The following is a 20,437-nucleotide window of genomic DNA, read 5'->3' as shown; positions in this document are numbered from 1 at the left end:
CACCCGAGCCACTGCCTGTTCACCACGCTATCATCCAGAAGGCGAGGTCATCAAAGCTGGGACCGAGAGACTGAAAAACAGCTTCTATCTCAAGGCCATCAGACTGTTAAACAGCCATCGCTAACAGAGAGGCTGTTGCCTACATACAGACACTTTATTAATGCCACTTTACTCATTCGATATGTATATACTGTATTTTAAGCCATCTATTGCATCTTGCCTAAGCCGCTCGGTCATTGCTCATCCATGTATTTATGTGTACATATTCTTATTCCATCCTTTTACTTAGATTTGTGTGTATTAGGTAGTTGTTGTGGAATTGTTAGACTACTTGTTAGATATTACTGCACTGTCGGAACTAGAAGCACAAACATTTTGCTACACTCGCAATAACATCTGCTAACCATGTGTGTGACCAATAAAATTTGATTTGACTCACACACACACACACACAACATATGTTTTACTATCCTTGTGGTGACCTAAAATTGATATCCATTCAAAATCATATTTTCCCTAACCCTAACTCCTACCCCTAATTGTAACCCTAAACCTAACCCCTAAAAAGTCTTTGTCCTTGTGGAGACCTGGGAAATGTCCCCACAAAGGAGATTTCCCTTGTTTTACTATCCTTATGGGGACTTTTGAGGAAATCCAGTACCCACAAGGATCGTCATAAGTGCATGCGCACACACACATTCTGCTGCTCTCTCTGTTCTATTCTCAACATAATAACAGATGTAGATGAATGACCTTCGGAGAAAGCTAGGTGTTATTGCAACAACTTTATAGATTTGTAATAACATTACTTTTTCTGGATTGGTCGAGTACACATATTTTGCAAATGTTATCGCAGGTGCAGCAAAATGCTTATGTTCCTACCTCCAACAATACAGTAATACCTAACAATACAAAACAATGCAGTAATACCTAACAATACAAAACAATGCAGTAATACCTAACAATACAAAACAATGCAGTAATACCTAACAATACAAAACAATGCAGTAATACCTAACAATACAAAACAATGCAGTAATACCTAACAATACAAAACAATGCAGTAATACCTAACAATACAAAACAATGCAGTAATACCTAACAATACAAAACAATGCAGTAATACCTAACAATACAAAACAATGCAGTAATACCTAACAATACAAAACAATGCAGTAATACCTAACAATACAATGCAGTAATACCTAACAATACAAAACAATGCAGTAATACCTAACAATACAAAACAATGCAGTAATACCTAACAATACAAAACAATGCAGTAATACATAACAATACAAAACAATGCACACAAATCCCAAAAATAAAAATAAAGGAAATACAAACCTTTTCAGATTTTCATGTAGATTTAAATCAGAACTGTAACTCGGCCACTCAGGAACATTACGTTTTCTTGGTGAGCTACTACAGTGTATATTTGGCCTTGTGTTTTAGGTTATTGTCCTGCTGAAAGGTGAATTCATCTCCCAGTGTCTGGTGAAAAGCAGGCTGAATCAGGTTTTTTTTGCAAACAGGATGCATGTTTTGGAATATTTTTCTTTCTGTAGAGGCTTCCTTCTTTTCACTCTGTCAATTAGGTTAGTAATGTGGAGTAACTACAATGTTGTTGATCCATCCTCAGTTCTCTCCTATCACAGCCATTAAACTCTGTAACTGTTTTAAAGTCACCATTGGCATCATAGTGAAATCTCTGAGCGGTATCCTTCCTCTGGGACAACTGAGTCTGTATCTTTGTAGTGACTGGGTGTAATTAATAACTTCAACATGCTCAATGAGACATTCAATGTCTGCTTTTGTTATTTTTACCCATCTACCAATAGGTGCCCTTCTCTGTGAGGCATTGGTAAACCTCCCTAGTCTTTGTGGTTGAATCTGTTTGAAATTCACTGCTTGACTGAGGGACCTTACAGATATTTTTATGTGTGGAGTACAGAGATGAGGTAGTCATTCCAAAGTCATGTTAAAAACTATTATGGTCCATTCAACTTATGTGACTTGTTAATCAATTACTACTGAACTTATTTAGGCTTGCCATAACAAAAGGGTTGAATACTTATTGACTCAAGACATTTCAGCTTTTCATTTTAATTAATTTGTAAACATTTCAAAAAACATAATACCATTGACATTATGAGGTATTGTTTGTAGGCCAGTGACAAAAAAATCTCAATTTAATACATATTAATTTCAGGATGTAACACAACAAAATGTGGAAAAAGTCAAGGGGTGTGAATACTTTCTGAAGGCATTGTAAATACATTTATTCTAAAATGTATTAAATACGTTTTATCCCCTCATCAATCCACACACAATAATACCCCATAATGACAAGGCAAAAACAGGTTTTTATAAATGTTTGCAAATGTATTAAAAAATAAAAACAGAAATACCTTGACATAAGTATTCAGACTCTTTGCTATGTGACTCAAAATTGAGCTCAGGTGCATCCTGTTTCCATTGATCATTCTTGAGATGTTTCTACAACTTGAATGGAGTCCACCTGTGGTAAATTCAATTGATTGGACATGATTTGGAAAGACACACACCTGTCTATATAACGTCCCACCGTTGGAAGTGCATCTCAGTGCTAGAGGCGTCACTACAGAACCTGGCCCGATTCCAGGCTGTATCACAATCAGCTGTGATTGGGAGTCCCATAGGGCGGCGCACAATTGGCCCAGCGTCGTCCGGGTTAGGGTTTGGCCGGGGTAGGCAGTCATTGTAAATAACTATTTGTTCTTAACTGACTTGCCTAGTTAAATAAATGAAAAACATGTCTACAACTGTGTGTCCACCAGCTCCGCAGAGTACCAGGACCTTCGGAAGGGGTCCAGTAAGGCCCGGGCCACATCGCTTCCGCAGTACCGACCAGTACCCAAGAAGGTCAAGCCCGAGGCACATCACTATAGGGCTGCCGGCTACACCCCCGGAAGCCGAGACCTTTCCCCCCGCTCCAAGATCATTAGCCCCTCTACTGTTCGCCCCATACCCTCCATATACTTCCTACCTGTCCTGTGTAGTACTAAAACCATGTCTCACAGTCCTTTGTCTTCCATTTCCAGGCCAACCCCTCCTCCCTGTGTTGTCGATGGCCATCCGGTGTACAAGGTGAGACGCCGCTTGAGGATTCGACCACAGGGCAGGGGTTTCCAGTATCTGATTGACTGGGAGGGTTCTGGCCCGGGGGAGAGGTGCTGGGTCCCCACTAGGACCTCCTGACATCCTGAACCTAGCACTTGGGACATCCTGAACCCAGCACTCATCGCTGACTTCCACCACCGGCACTGGAAACGGTATCCGGTATGCGCCCAGGTAGGACGCCAGGTGGCGGGGAGGTACTGTCATGCCCTGATCTGTTTCACCTGTCCTTTTAATGTCTCCACCCCCTCCAGGTGTCGCCCATCTTCCCCATCATCCCCTGTGTATTTATACCAGTGTTTTCTGTTGCCAGTTCGTCTTGTTTGTTTGAGTCTCAGGTTCTCAGCACCTACTTTTTCTCAGTCTCTCTTTTCTTGTCCTCCTGGTTTTGAGCCCTTGCCTGTCCTGACTGTGCCTGCCTGCCTGACCACTCTACCTGTCCCTGACCCTGAGCCTGCCTGCCGTTTGGTACCTCTGCCCCCTCTGGATTACCGACCTCTGTCTACCCTGAGCCTGCCTGCCGCCCTGTACCTTTGCTGCTACTCTGGACTATCGACCCCTGCCTGTCTTGACCTGTCTTTGCCTGCTCCTGTTGCTACATTAAACATTGTTACTTCAACAGTCTCCATCTGGGTGTCACGATCGTTGTAGTGAGGAGACCAAAGCGCAGCGTGATGTGAATACATACTTTTAATGAACGACGAATAAACACGAAGAACACGAAGAACACTAAACAAAGTAACAAAATAACAAAACGAACGTGACTGCTATAAACAAAGAGTGCTGACATGCAACTTCACAAAGACAATAACCCACAAACCAACCTGGAAAATGGCAACCTAAATAGGATCCCCAATCAGAGACAACGATCAACAGCTGCCTCTGATTGGGAACCAATCTAGGCCACCATAGACCTACATATGTCTAGACTAGACACACACATCTAGACATACAAAATACCCCAGACAAGACAAAAACACACATACCACCCTCGTCACACCCTGACCTAACCAAAAATAATAAAGAAAACAAAGAATAATAAGGTCAGGGCGTGACACTGGGTCTAATATTGGTTCTGATAATTTAGCTTGTCTGGTAGCAAGGCATCGGTGTACGCGACATGGCTGGTTTTCCCTTTATAATAAAACTTTGGCAGCGTTTTCCTCAGATTAGCTTTATTAAAGTCCCCAACTACAATAAATGCAGCCTTGAGAGTCACAATTTCGGCTTGAGGGGGAATATACACGTCTGTGACGATGACCAAAGATAATTCTCTCGGGAGGTAATGCGGTCGGCATTTGATGGTGAGGCATTTCAGATTGGAAGAAAAAAAGGACTTGAGTTCCTGTTCATTACCTCAATCACAACATGAGTAGTTAATCATGAAACATACACCCCAGCTCTCTTTTTCCCCAGAGAGTTCTTTCTTCCTATCCGCGTGATGTATGAAACCTGCTGGCTGTAGGAACAGGGACAGTATATCTGGAGAGAGGCAGGATTCCGCAAAACAGAGTATTTTACAGTCCCTGATGTCTCTCTGGAAGGAGATCCTCGCCCTGAGCTCATTTACTTGTCCAGGGACTGAACATTAGCGAGTAACTTACTCAGAAGCGGGGGATGGTACAGTGCATTCAGAAAGAATTCAGACCCCTTGACTTTTTCTACATTTTGTTATGCTACAGCCTTATTCTGTACCTGCTCATGATGGCGCCGGAGGGGATGACTGCCGTCTTATCGACTCTTAACCAACCATGCTATTTTGTTTGTTTTTCGCATTGTTCGTAACTTGATTTGTACATAATGTTGCTGCTACCATCTCTTATGACCGAAAAGAGCTTCTGGACATCAGAACTGCGATTTCTCACCTCAGATTAGACAAAGCGTTTTTCTTCAAAGAGTCGGATGGGAGGGATATACTACAGACACACAACCAGGCCCCGATCCCCGTCATGTGCTGGAGAAGGAAACTGAGATTTTGCGGAAAAAGATCAGGGTGCCTTGTGAGGATCAGGCGACGAGTGGCTAATCTGTCTCTGCCTTTCGTCCTGCTAGCTAACGTTCAATCGCTGGATAATAAATGGGACAAACTGAAAGCATGTATATCCTACCAACGGGACATTAAAAACTGTAATATGTAATGTTTCACCAAGTCGTGGTGGAACAACGACATTAAGAACATACAGCTGGCGGGTTATACACTCTATTGGCAGGATAGAACAACAGCCTCTGGTAAGACATGGGGCGGGAGCCTAACAATATATGTAAACAACAGCTGTTGCACGATATCTAAGGAAGTCTCAAGGTTTTGCTCACCTGAGGTATAGTATCTCATGATAAGCTGTAGACCACACTATCTACCTATGAGAGTTATCTGTTTTTTTCATAGCTGTCTACATACCTCCCCAGACCGATGCTGGCACAAAACCGTACTCAATGAGCTGTATACAACCATAAGCAAACAGGAAAACGCTCATCCAGAGGCGGTGCTCCTAGTGGCCGGGGACTTTAATGCAGGGAAACTTAAATTAGTTTAACCTAATTACTATCAGCATGTTAAAATGTGCAACCAGAGGGGGAAAAACATCCAGACCACCTTTACTGCACGCACAGGGACGCATACAAAGCTCTCCCTCGCCCTCCATTTGGCAAAAATGTAAAGCAGGAAGCACCAGTGACTGGGTCTATAAAAAGTGGTCAGATGAAGCCGATGCTAAACTACAGGACTGTTTTGCTAGCACAGACTGGAATATGTTCCGGGATTCTTCCGATGGCACTGAGGAGTACACCACATCAGTCACTGGCTTTATCAATAAGTGCATCGAGGACGTCGTCCTCACAGTGACTGTACGTACATACCCCAACCAGAAGCCATGGATTACAGGCAACATTCGCACTGAGCTAAAGGGTAGAGCTGCCGATTTCAAGGAGCGGGACTTCCAACCCGGAAGCTTATAAAAAATGCCCCTATGCCTCCAGACGAACCATAAAACAGGCAAAGCGTCAATACAGGGCTAAGATCGAATCGTACTACACCGACTCCGATGTTCGTCGGATGTTGCAGGGCTTGCAAACTATTACAGACTACAACGAGAAGCACAGCCGAGAGCTGCCCGGTGACACGAGCCTACCAGACGAGCTAAATAACTTCTATGCTCGCTTCGAGGCAAGTAACACTAAAACATGCAAGAGAGCATCAGCTGTTCCGGACGAGTGTGTGATCACGCTCGCCGCAGCCGATGTGAGTAAGACCTTTAAACAGGTCAACATTCACAAGGCTGCAGGACCAGACGGATTTCCAGGACGTGTACTCCGAGCATGCGCTGACCAACTGGCAAGTGTCTTCACTGACATTTTCAACCTCTCCCTGTCCGAGTCTGTAATACCAACATGTTTCAAGCAGACCACCATAGTCCCTGTGCCCAAGAACACTAAGGTAGCCTGCCTAAAAGACTACCGATCCATAGCACTCACATCTGTCACCAAGAAATGCTGGAACCCTTTGCTATGAGACTCAAAATTGAGCTCAGATGCATCCTGTTTCCATTGATCATCATTGAGATGATTCTCAAACTTGTTTGGAGTCCACGTGTGTTAAATTAAATTGATTGGACATGATTTGGAAAGGCACACACCTGTCTATATAAGTTCCCACAGTTGGCAGTGCATGTCAGAACAAAACCCAAGCCATGAGGTTGAAGGAATTGTCCATAGAGCTCCGAGACAGGATTGTGTCGAGGCACAGATCTGGGGAAGGATACCAAAACATGCCGGTCACCAAGACTCTTCCTAAAGTTGCCCGCCCGTCCAAACTGAGCAATCGGGGGAGAAAGGCCTTGGTCAGGGAGGAGACCAATAACCCAAATGGTCACTTTGACAGAGCTCCAGAGTTCCTCTGGGGTGATGAGTGAACCTTCCAGAAGGACCATCATCTCTGCATTACTCCACCAATCAGGACTTTATGGACTCTCAGACCATGAGGAACAAGATTCTCTGGTCTGATGAAACCAAGTTTGAACTCTTTGGCTTGATTGCCAAGTGTCACATCTGGAGGAAACCATCACCTGGTCAATACCCTCCCTACGGTGAAGCATGGTGGTGGCAGCATTATGCTGTGGGATGTTTTTCAGCGGCAGGAACTGGGAGACTAGTCAGGATCGAGGGAAGGTTTAACGTAGCAAAGTACAGAGAGATCCTTGATGAAAACTTGCTCCAGAGCACTCAGGACCTCAGACTGGGGCAAACTATTCACCTTCCAACAGGACAACGACCCTAAGCACACAGCCAAGACAACGCAGGAGTGACTTCGGGACAGTCTCTGAATGTCATTGAGTGGCCCAGCCAGAGCCCTGACTTGAACCCAAGCTAACATCTCTGGAGAGACCTGAAAATAGCTGAGCAGTGACGTTCCCCCTCCAACCTGACAGAGCTTGAGAGGATCTGCAGAGAAGAATGGGAAAAACTCCCCAAATACAGGTGTGCCAAGCTTGTAGCGTCATACCAAAGAAGAGTCGAGGCGGTAATCGCTTCAACAAACTATTGAGTAAAGGGTCAGAATACTTATGTAAATGTATTGTGTATTTTTTTATAAATTAGCAAACATTTATATGAACCTGTTTTTGCGTTTTCATTATGGGGTATTGTGTGTAGATTGATTTGGGAAAAAAAACTAATTTAGTCAATTTTAGCACAATGTAACAAAATGTGAAAAAAGTCAACGGATCTGAATACTTTCCGAATGCACCGTATGCATGCCTCCTGAGTCGGACTAAAAGCCCACTCCGTAATCCTCTTCTCCATCAACTTGGAGCAGCCCTTGTGATGAGTGGAAGTACCTTGGAGGTACAAATAAAGGAAAGTCGAATTTCTGGTTAAAAGGCTGTCACTCACCAGCATATCTAATATCTCGGCTGTAGGTAATAATGCAAGAAACATTCTGAGCAAATAATGTAAGAAATAACAACAACAAAAAATAACAAAACTAAAAAATATATATTTACTGTTTGCTAGGAACAGGGTGACTATGTCTGTCAGTGCCATCTTGTTTCTGTTCCTCTCCAGGGCCATGACTAGAGAACACTTGATTAGCCTTCTAATTATTCACCTCTTACAGTGCTTAACGAGTCAGATCTGTTTAATTACATGAAGTAGGTCTCTCTGCAATCCATGTGAGTGCTCTGTTGGTCTGACTTAACTTTGTATCAATACATTTTTATTCTGCCTTTTTTAACCAAAAATGACCTGACCTAGAAAGGGCAATGAACAAGAGATCTGGCTGGACTAATAACTAACACACATCTCGAACCAGGGTCTGTAGTGACGCCTCTAGCACTGAGATGCAATGCCTTAGACTGCTGCGCCACTCGGGAGCCATATATTATAAACACATAAAGGGTGCAAATAAAACTAAAAGCAGCTTAACCACCCAACTCTCTGAGGACCGAAGGGGCCTCCAGTGTTGTCCAAGCTGGAGACCGGGTTTGGTCATTTCTAAGTCTAAATTGAATTACTTATGATAGATACATAGGAAATTTCAGCATGAGTGCTTTGTAGATAAACACAAGAAAATGCTGCTCTCTCCTTACATACAAAGAGTCCCAACCCACTTTTTGATACAAAACACAAGGTGAGTTTTACAGTCGTGGCCAAAAGTTTTGAGAATGACACAAATATTAATTTTCACAAAGTTTGCTGCTTCAGTGTCTTCAGATATTTTTTGTCAGATGTTACTATGGAATACTGAAGTATAATTACAAGCATTTCATAAGTGTCAACGGCTTTTCTTGACAATTACATGAAGTTGATGCAAAGAGTCAATATTTGCAGTGTTGACCCTTCTTTTTCAAGACCTCTGCAATCCACCCTGGCATGCTGTCAATTAACTTCTGGGCCACATCCTGACTGATGGCGGCCCATTCTTGCATAATCAACGCTTGGAGTTTGTCAGAATTTGTGGGTTTTTGTTTGTCCACCAGCCTCTTGACGATTGACCACAAGTTCTCAGTCTGGGGAGTTTCCTGGCCATGGACCCAAAATATCGATGTTTTGTTCCCCGAGCCACTTAGTTATCACTTTTGCCTTATGGCAAGGTGCTCCATCATGCTGAAAAAGGCATTGTTCGTCACCAAACTGTTCCTGGATGGTTGGGAGAAGTTGCTCTCGGAAGATGTGTTGGTACCATTCTTTATTCAAGGCTGTGTTCTTAGGCAAAATTGTGAGTGAGCCCACTCCCTTGGCTGAGAAGCAACCCCACACATGAATGGTCTCAGGGTGCTTTACTGTTGGCATGACACAGGACTGATGTTAGCGCTCACCTTGTCTTCTCCGGACAAGCTTTTTTCCGGATGCCCCAAACAATCGGAAAGGGGATTCATCAGAGAAAATGACTTTACCCCAGTCCTCAGCAGTCCGATCCCTGTACCTTTGGCAGAAAATCAGTCTGTCCCTGATGTTTTTCCTGGAGAGAAGTGGCTTCTTTGCTGCCCTTCTTGACACCAGGCCATCCTCCAAAAGTCTTCGCCTCACTGTGCTTGCAGAAGCACTCACACCTGCCTGCTGCCATTCCTGAGCAAGCTCTGTGCTTGTGGTGCCCCGATCCCGCAGCTGAATCAACTTTAGGAGACGGTCCTGGCGCTTGCTGGACAACCTTGGGCACCCTGAAGCCTTCTTCACAACAATTGAACCTCTCTCCTTGAAGTTCTTGATGATCCGATAAATGGTTGATTTAGGTGCAATCTTACTGGCAGCAATATCCTTGCCTGTGAAGCCCTTTTTGTGCAAAGCAATGATGACGACACGTGTTTCCTTGCAGGTAACCATGCTTGACAGAGGAAGAACAATGATTCCAAGCACCACCCTCCTTTTGAAACTTCCAGTCTGTTATTCGAACTCAATCAGCATGACAGAGTGATCTCCAGCCTTGTCCTCGTCAACACTCACACCTGTGATAATGAGAGAATCACTGACATGATGTAAGCTGGTCCTTTTGTGGCAGGGCTAAAATGCAGTGGAAATGTTTTTTGGGGATTCAGTTAATTTGCATGGCAACGAGGGACTTTGCAATTAATTGCAATTCATCTGATCACTCTTCATAACATTCTGGAGTATATGCAAATTGCCATCATACAAACTGAGGCAGCAGACTTTATGACCATTTATATTTCTGTCATTCAAAACTTTTGGCCACGACGGTATAACCATCACTAGTAATAAACCTAAGGGCACAATGGAACACGGTATCTATTGGTTTAAGTGTACATGTTGCTGCATATAGATAATACCCCCTTAATCTAAAATTGACATAACAATAGCCTGGACAATTTTACAAAACACATTAACAAAAGAAGACATTTCTAAACATAGGTCTCCATTACTCTGAACTGATAGATATAATAACCCTTTAATCTAAAATGTATATAAAAAATTGCCTGGACAATTTCCTTCCTATTATCAAAAGTCAGACATGCTTTGTGTAAAAGAAACCAACTTTGAACTTCAACTCACTGACATGTTCTTTAAATGACAGTTTGTCATCAAGCCAGATACCAAGAAATGTTTAGGAAGGAACTCACTCAATTTGTGTACCGTTCAAAATAGTCATTCCAAATTCATTTAAATCTGGGTTATGGGACCTAGAAAAAAAGCATGCATTTTGTTTTGTTTGCATTAACTTTAGATCCAATAGTGACCTCTGCAGTGCTTGACAATCAGACTTGAAATGTGAAAAAGCTTGGCCAACCGATGGAGCAATAAAATACAACACTATCAGCAGTATACAAAATATATATATATTGTGCTTCCATGTTTGTAGACTGTTTGTAGCTTTTGATACTGTAAACCATGTTATTCTGTTGAATAAGCTGTCCTCAATAGGGTTGGGTACTGATGCTTGTTTCATAATTATCTCAATGTTATTTATATAGATTGTAAACCGTAGTGGGCAGAATATCAAACCTTGGGGCACCCCTTTATGTAACTCAAAGAACTCAGATTTGACCCCATCTACCTTGATGGCCTGAGTTATGTCATTGAGATAATTATGAAACAAGCATCAGTACCCATCAGTACCCAAGCATCAGTACCCAACCCTAATGAGGACAGCTTATTCAACAGAATAACATGGTTTACAGTATCAAAAGCTACAAACAGTCTACAAACATGGAAGCACAATTCTTTCTAAATCTAAGGCTTTTGCAATATAATTTACAACAAGCATGGTAGCCATGCTAATGTTTAGGTCTGATTCCGGATTGATCAACATTAAGAATACCATTTACAGATAGAAAATAATGCAGCTGTTTGTTGATCAATGATTCTAGTATTTTCGCAAGACGGGAGCCTGGAAATAGGTTGATAATTATCGAGATCACTAATATCCTTGCCCGTGTGGAGTGGTAGCACAAAAGCTGCTTTCCACACTTATGAAATATTTCATGATACTAAATAAAAAATGTGTGTAACTGAGGCAGCAATGACGGGCGCTGCATACTGAATGACTTCTTCGTGTCAATAGCTAATAAGGCAGCAAGAACTTCTGTTTTTGTGAGTTGCCAAAAAGAAAAACCCTGACTACCATTTCCCAAGTCACGTGAGGTTGGCTGATAATTAATCGAGGCAACTGGAAGCTGTATGTGGGAAGAACAGTCAACTGACTGGCCAAGACCAGTATGACCACCATTTATTTCAAACAGAAAACCAGTTGAGATAAAAATGCTGATAAAAAGCATCACAAATCTGAACTTTTCAGTCAAATTACTTGCTTAGGTTGGGCGGTAGAGGAATTACCCCGCTTCATTGAATTAATGTTTTCCAGATTTTATAGGGATCAATAACAGTCTGCCACAGCAAAGTAGTTTGATATGGCCTGTTTAACGGAGGCGGTGCACTTATTTCTCAATTGCCTAAATAGCTGCCAATCAGCTAACGAGACAGTTTGTCTAGCCTTGAACCAGGCTTGATTTCTTATCAAGAGGTCTGAAAGTACCGGAGAGAACCGTGAATTAGTTTGGTTTTTGACTTGAAAAGGGACCTGTTTATCAGTCAGAGACTTAAAAATGTAAGAGAAACATGTAAGTTTCCAAACAGGGTCTGGAATGGCGTTATATAGTAGAAAAAAGCTCAGAATAATATAGATCATGAATAAATTCCTGGGGTGACATTTAAAAATTATACGAGGCTCAGAGTTTTTCAATTTGGTATCACTAATGCAAGCAAGCAACAGGGCTGTGGCCAAATACTTCCAGGTACGGTTAGCCAGGATAAGGTCAATGAGGAGTTTGCTAGTTTTTCTTTACATTAATCCGAGTGGGTTTCGTTATTAGCTGAGCAGAGTTGAACTGAAGACAGATATTCTTAAACTGATCTGAGGCATGTGTAAACCAATCAAGATTTAGATCTCCCAACACAACCAGTTCAGATATCAGAAATGGTTTAAATAAATCAGAAATAATACCAAACAGCCTCAGCGGAAGCAGCTGTTGGGCGGTAGAATATCCATATTTTGGCTTATAGACACTTTTATAACCAACAGCTCACAAATTTTGGAGATCTTACATAAAGCCTCCCTCCCCCTTTTTTTGTCTAACATCGTCAGCAATGGCAACGTCCTAAACCACAATCAAACTATTCAGCCAGGCCACTGAGATAACCAGAACGTCTCAGCTAGTGTCATGCACCTAGACATCCAGAAATTCCAGTTTAGACATTAGACATTAGACTTCACAAATTTACATATAACAATCCAACCGCTCTGCGAGATTTGAAAACAGCATAAGTACCCATGGTGACATAACATGCTGACCAGATCGGACACGTCGCGCGCGCGAGCGTTGCAAAATAAATTTTGATACCTATGTTGTTCAATTATTGCTCGCGCCAATGAGCGTCTGCGTTGCCAAGGGCTAAAATAAAAGTCATTCCTATTTCTGACGCAGATCGCGCTGAAAGTCGTGCCTCTCCCATCTCCTCATTGGTTTATAGAAGCAGGTACCCACGTGCCATCTCCTCATTGGTTGTACCCACGTGGGTGATTGAAAGACGAACTGTTTTGCCGGTAGTCGTGGTAATACTATGAAAGTTTAGATGCCAATCACCATATAAGTTCAAAGATGAAAAAGCCTGGAAGGAGGAGAGATGACTAGAAACGATTCGGTTGTCAGTTTTATGTGTGGATTAATTGGCGGAGTAGAGGAGCTTGTGCATTTCAGGTAAAATAACAAATCAACGTTTATATCCCAGCACAAATTAGCTAGCAACGGCAAGCTAACTAAATAGGACAAATTAGCTAGCAAACTAGCTAAATTGCCATACATGTGTACTGTAATGCTTTTCGACCTGTCCCCAAATTAATGTCATTGGTTCAGAGTTTGTTTTGATATTTTAACCTGTGTGTCGTGATCGCGTTTGGTGTAGGGGGACAAAGTTAATTTATGCGCGATAGCGCACGATGGCGGACGCGTTTTGGGTTCCGTGGAAGAGTCAACAGAACTGGATATGCTAGCCACAATAGGCTTCCTGATTGGATTAAAAGTTGAGCTAATAGTAGAATTCAGGTAAATGTGCACACAATTACTATGACAATACCCATGCTTATGAGCACATGTAGCAAAACAATGATATAAAACTATTAATAGCATAGATGGTGTAACCGATGTGAAATGGCTAGCTAGTTAGGGGTGGTGCGCGCTAATAGTGTTTCAATCGGTGACATCACTTGCTCTGAGACCTTGAAGTAGTTGTTCCCCTTGCTCTGCAAGGGCCGCGGCTTTTGTGGAGCGATGGGTAATGATGCTTCTTGGGTGTCAGTTGTTGATGTGTGCAGAGGGTCCCTGGTTCGAGCCCAGGTAGGGGCGAGGAGAGGGACGGAAGTTAGACTGTTACGATGGTGCTAACAGTGTGTTCCTTGAGAGTGCAAAAATTAACAGGCACAGAATTACTATTTACAATACGTCTATTAACATGGGAAGCTGTGGCGGGATGATATTGCTGTGATCTAATGGGTGTAAATACCTTCGAGGAGCTTGATTTGATCAGTCAATGCCTCAGCGCTGACTTGTAGATGGCGTCAGCGTACATTTAACAGCAAAAATACATCCAAAGTGATTTGGTTTTCCCCCATAACATTTTGTTACATTAGACTTATTTTTAAATGGATTAAATAAATAAAAAAATCCTCAGCAATCTACACACAAAAAATCAGAAACAGAAATACCTTATTTACATATTTATTCAGGCCCTTGCTGAGACTCGAAATTGAGCACAAGTGCATCCTGTTTCCATTGATCATCCTTGAGATGTTTCAACAACTTGATTGGAGTCCACCTGGAGTAAATTCAATTGATTGGACATGATTTGGAAATGCACACACATGTCTATATAAGCTCCCACAGTTGGCAGTGCATGTCAGAGCAAAAACCAAGCCATGAGGTTGAAGGAATTGTCCGTAGAGCTCCGGGACAGAATTGTGTCGAGGCACAGTTCTGGGGAAGGGTACCAAAACATTTCTACAGAATTGAAGGTCTCCAAGAACACAGTTGCCTCCTTCATTCTTAAATGGAAGAAGTTTGGAACCACCAAGACTCTTCCTAGAGCTGGCCCCCCGGCCAAATTGAGCAATCAAGGAAGAAGGGCCTTGGTTAGGGAGGTGACCAAGAACCCAATGGTCATTTGGACAGAGCTCTAGAGTTCCTCTGTGATGGGAGAACCTTCAAGAACGACAACCATCTTTGCAGCACTCCACCAATATGGCCTTTATGGTAGAGTGGCCAGACGGACGCCACTCAGTAAATGACAGCCCGCTTGGAGTTTTCCAAAAGGCACCTAGACTCTCAGACCATGATAAACAAAATTCTCTGGTCTGATGAAACCAATGTTGAACTCTTTGGACTGAATGCCAAGCGTCACATCTAGAGGAAACCTGGCACCATCCCTACAGTGAAGCATGGTGGCGGCAGAATCATGCTATGGGGATGTTTTTCAGCGGCAGGGACTGGGAGACTAGTCAGGATCGGGGCAAAATTGAACGAGGCAAAGTACAGAGAGATCCTTTGTGAAAACCTGCTCCAGAGCTCTCAGGACCTCAGACTGGGGCGAAGGTTCACCTTCCAACAGGGCAACAACCCTAAGCACACAGCCAAGACAACGCAGGAGTGGCTTCAGGACAAGTCTCTGAATGTCCTTGAGTGACCTAGCCAGAGCATGGACTTAAACCTGATTGAACATCTCTGGAGAGACCTGAAATTAGCTGTGCAGCACCGCTCCCCATCCAACCTGACAGAGCTTGAGAGGACCTGCAGAGAAGAATGGGAGAAACTCCCCAAATACAGGTGTGCCAAGCTTGTAGCATCATACCCAAGAAGACTTGAGGTTGTAATCGCTGTCAAAGGTGGTTCACCATAGTACTCAGGAAAAGGTCTGAATACTTGTGTCCTTATAATTTTTTAAAATGTTTTATTAGAAATTAGCAAACAATTCTAAAAACCTGTTTTTGCTTTGTCATTATGGGGTATTGTGTGTAGATTGATGAACAAAAATGTATTTAATCCATTTTAGAACAAGGCTGTAACGTAACAAAATGTGGAAAAAGTCAAGGGATCTGAATACTTTCCGAAGGCACTGTAAAAACAAATGTGGGCACCCCTTCAAATTAGTGGATTTGGCTATTTCAGCCCCGCCCGTTGCTGACAAGTGTATAAAAATGGAGCACACAGCCATGCAATCTCCATAGACAAACATTGGCAGAAGAATGGCCTTACTGAAGAGCTCCATGACTTTCAAGGATCATAGGATGCCTCCTTTCCAACAAGTCCGTTTGTCAAATTTCTGCCCTGCTAGAGCTGCCCTGGTCAACTGTAAATGCTGTTATTGTGAAGTGGAAATGTCTATGAGCAACAACGCCTCAACTGCAAAGTGGTAGGTCACACAATCTCACAGAAAGGGACCGTAGAGTGCTGAAGCGCTTATCGCGTAAAAATTGCCTGTCCTCAGTTGCAATACTCACTACCGAGTTCCAAACTGCCTCTGGGTGTTTCTCTCGAACAGCTTTGATCACTTAGAAAAGTGAAACCCAATTTTAGCTTGTTGACGTTTCTCAATCTTTTACCACCACCTAGTGGAGGAAAAGAGAATAGCAGCGTCTTTTCTCATTCCATCTACCGTTTTAAACATACTCTCGCAACTGAATTAGTAAAAATTCAACACACAGATTAGTAGAATTTAGCAGAAAATGTAATTCCATATTATGGTAAAGACGATACGGCCACCTGCTGCTTCTAATGGTTCGTCGTCGCAGTTTGTTTTAATGTTATTCATTGGTTGCATGATTCGTCACGTTTGGTTTGGACTGATACCCATCTGAGCATTCTACTCAATGCATCGTTAACGAGCGCCGATGAAGACTATCAAAAGTGCATTATTGCTTGGAAATACAATGCCATTCACAGGAGGCAAATACTGTAATTATAAGGAAAACCTTTTGTCAACATTTTGATATCGCCAGATTGACTTTAGATGCAATATAACGTCAGCTAACATTGAGGGCACCGGATTTTAGCTAGTTAACTGTAGCATTGCTAGCTAGCTATTTTTGACCTACTGTGCTAGCTAATGACAACATTGCCATGCCGTAAGTACATTTTACGACATGATAATGCTGTGTGTGGGTAGAGTGGCTTGGAGGATGTTCATAACAATGGCATGAAGGCCCGGGTGGAGGTGCAACGTTATGAGTAGGCACACCCGGGTTATGTTTCAGAAAGGTGTAGAACGTTAGAGGTGAGTGTCATCAGATTTTAGATAGTCCTGTGATTGACAGGTGGGTGGTAGTAAATACAAGAGGACGAAGGAGAACAATTCAACCAGAGGATTTATTTTAGATCACGCCTTCTTCGCTGCCTCTTTCTGCAGCTTTTTCACCTCGTGCTTGATGATCTTGTTCCTCTGTGGGCATAAACAGCAAATCAGTGGATCATTAGCGACAAGTATTTTTTTATATTCAAGTCCTTACTTCCACTGCGATGTACATTTAATTTGCAAACCAAAATACTCCATATAAGTAATAATCTGATGTAATAATGTTTTGAGCCAATGTTTTCTGCACTCACCATCCGTTTGGCCTTCATCACCTTGAAGCGGTCAAAGTCGGACATCTGGGCCCTCTGTAGAGACACAACAGTTATACAACTGGGACAGAGATTAGTAGCACTATAGCAAAACGTTCTGCAACGGAAATCAAAACATTTGTGTATCTGACAAATTTAAAAAGGCCCCTCCCTGTTTTGGCCCATAGTGGATACCACCCTTAAAAGGAAAATTACACCCAAAACTTGGTATTTGTTTCATTAGTCCAATGTGGATAAAGTCCCCAAATGTCTGGCATGTCAGCACTTAAGTTAAGATATACAACTTTAAAAATACAGAAAGTGCCACAGTATTCTACATCTTGAATACTGACATGCAAAACATTTAGTGACTATCAACAGTGGACTAATTAAACAAATATCTAAAGTTAGCTTGAATGGTATTTTCCAGTAAGTTGGAGGAACAATCCAGTAGCATACCATTCCAAAACACTTTTTCATGAGGGGGTTAGGCCACAATCAGTGATCAAATAGTATTTGGATGCTCCACCACACACACCCAGAAATGTCAACAAATATAGAAATATTGTAAATCAATTAAAGATGTGCAGGACCTACTCTAGGAACAAAACCCCAAAGACAACCCAAGCAAGACCGAAGGGACACATAGGCTTTGACAGTATATACACAAGGACGTCATTCCCAAATGTGTGGGCTGTGAGTCATCTAAAGCCTATTGAAGTTTCCTGTGTCCCATTTGACAAAATATGTTTAACCTCGGCCATTAAGAAATCAACTGCTACCCATAAGCAGACCCCAACCCAGAGCCATTCTGTCAGAAACACATGGACCCCAGGAGGAGTTGCTGTTTCGACTAACAGCCAATGGCCAATCAAAATGTACAAAATATCAGTACCTTTCGCCTGGCTTCGATCTTCTTGGCCCAGTTGCTTTTTGCCCACTTCTCAGTGACTTGGGCCTTCTCCCAGGCGCGTCTCACAAACTTCTGACGAGCGCTGCAACACAGGAAGGGTTATTGTCCAGGGGACCCAAATATGCACAGGCAAGCCATAACTTTAGCTGTAGCAAAACAATTGCATGTTGTGAGGTAGTATATTCTGTGTGGTTACTGTAAGTCTGTGACTCAAGGATAGTCAATAAGAAAAAGTTCACTTAAACACTGCACCAATCAAGGCCTTGAGGACTTTGGTTTATTTATTAGTGCAAACCATAGCTGAATATTTTTGCAAACAGGTTTCTATCGGACAGAGGTAGGTCCCTCCCTCTTTCATTCAGTTTTCTTCTGTTCCTAGTGAATAAACACATGGTGTCCTCTCAATCACCTGTGTGGTACTTTGATGACGTAGTCAGTGAGCTGCATGCACTTGAAAGGCATCGACTGCCTCTTCACCCCTGTGCAGGGACCATCCACCAGCGCCTGAGACAAACACACCCAACAGTTAAAATAAACAAAACATGCCGATACCGAGGTGAACCATTCTTAAATGAACAGATGTGGTAATTGATTAAAGGACTATGGAGAAGGGTTGGTGGATAGACATACAAATGCTAGTAGACTACAAGACACAGGTACCAATTTAGAGCTGGGCTCGAAACTAGTACCTGAACATGTGAAGAGTAAAGTAGCAGGGTTGGCATAAAAGCCTGCACAACCAGTTGGTCTCCAAGACCAAAGTTGGGGACCTCGAGCATGAAGTCAGGATGACATCAATGCAATGCTTACTCTGTTTTGATCGATGACATCGACGATGGCCACCAGGCTGCCTGCGTGGGGTCCGAAAGAGATGTAGGCGACGCGGCCAATCTCGACGTAGCGCTTGAACACCTGCAGGAAAAGAATGTGGGTTGTTTACTGGCGCTCTAACTAGCAAGATAAGACAATCGTGAACAAAACCATTCAGTGGGCGTGTGGTCAATAGCTTCTTATACCCAATACTCTGAATTTAGCTGGGTTGTCCTAACTTACTACATGTTTTACAAATGTGATTTGGCTTTAACATGGCTTTATAGACCGGTTGTGGGAAACCACAAAACCGTGAACGCTAGACTAGCTAACCGTTAATTAGCATGCTAGCTAGCTAACGTTAAGGTTAATTAGTTGTCCTGGTGAATAATAGCTAGTAGCCCACAACCCAGCGTACATATGACAATGGACCGACAAACCAAACTTTAAAAAAAGGCCGGAGGATAAGATATAGCAACTCTAATGCGCTCGCCATTGCAATGCAAATGTCATGGTTGGGCTAACTAGCCTACTGATTACCGGCCTGTTCACCACGTTGTAGCAGACTGAACACCCGACATTTCAATAATGTCACAAATCCATTGACAGTATTTTAATCATCACAAATAAAACTAATATATCGATACGTTATCTAGTTACATATTAACTGAGTCCGATTAACAATAAGGACAATTGTATTTAATAACATTTTCTAAATCCACAAGCTTCATGGCCAACTCACCATTATGGCAGTCCTCTTCAGAAAGGACGTCAAAGTTTCCGGTCGACGAAGTAACGCTTTCCGTTCTGTAAATACGCATGCGCAAGTGAGGGATGTATTTTTCGTGGTTGGATATTACAATTCGGAATGCTCACCACGCCACCTAGTGCAGAGGAATGTGTTGGTTTGAAATACAAACCGTCTATATTACATTATATTGATTATCTATATACATTATTACATTATATTGATTGCTTTGATTAAACATGTTTGGTACTTTTTTTAAAGTGTACACCTGAAGTAAATGATTAGATAGTTCTACATGTAACATTTATCTGAAATCCACAACACTTTTGTCGACTATTCAATAGTACTAGGCTTGTGCAAATTATTGCTAATTAGAGAGTTTCCACGTAATTTTCCATCGTGGCAATGACAAGGTACAGCAACGATTTAGTAGGCATACTATATGGAGTATATTAGGAGGCTACATTTACATTTAAGTCATTTAGCAGACGCTCTTATCCAGAGCGACTAACAAATTGGAAAGTTCATACATATTCACCCTGGTCCCCCCGTGGGAATTGAACCCTGGTCCCCCCGTGGGAATTGAACCCACAACCCTGGCGTTGCAAGTGCCATGCTCTACCAACTGAGCCACACGGGCTACAATATCTAGTCTACTGTGTACTCTTTTAAAAGGAGGGCTCATTCAGAATTTCAGATTTTCTTTTCTTCTCT

General features: G+C 42.4%; 1 protein-coding gene across 1 annotated transcript; it reads right to left on the bottom strand.

Moving 5' to 3' along the window:
• Positions 1 to 16,999: 16,999 nt before the first annotated feature.
• On the bottom strand, positions 17,000 to 19,803 carry rpl14 (ribosomal protein L14). The gene is made up of 6 exons (XM_055876485.1): positions 19,718 to 19,803; positions 18,976 to 19,077; positions 18,575 to 18,669; positions 18,148 to 18,247; positions 17,256 to 17,309; positions 17,000 to 17,091 (listed from the first exon to the last, which is right to left on the bottom strand). The coding sequence occupies exons 1-6, from the start codon at positions 19,718 to 19,720 to the stop codon at positions 17,029 to 17,031; spliced, it is 417 nt and encodes a 138-aa protein (XP_055732460.1). The 5' UTR covers positions 19,721 to 19,803; the 3' UTR covers positions 17,000 to 17,028.
• Positions 19,804 to 20,437: the final 634 nt, after the last annotated feature.

The sequence above is a fragment of the Salvelinus fontinalis genome, chromosome 22 (genome assembly GCF_029448725.1).
Source record: "Salvelinus fontinalis isolate EN_2023a chromosome 22, ASM2944872v1, whole genome shotgun sequence".
NCBI lineage: Eukaryota > Metazoa > Chordata > Actinopteri > Salmoniformes > Salmonidae > Salvelinus > Salvelinus fontinalis.
Note: the sequence above shows the minus strand (reverse complement) of the source record. Positions and strands in the feature narration are given on the sequence as shown.

Coding starts and splice junctions, on each gene's coding strand:
- rpl14 (XM_055876485.1), bottom strand. Junction 18,670..18,975: donor ATGTCATCGATCAAAACAGA/GTAAGCATTGCA, acceptor TGTTTGTCTCAG/GCGCTGGTGGATGGTCCCTG. Junction 17,310..18,147: donor AGATCGAAGCCAGGCGAAAG/GTACTGATATTT, acceptor GTGTCTCTACAG/AGGGCCCAGATGTCCGACTT.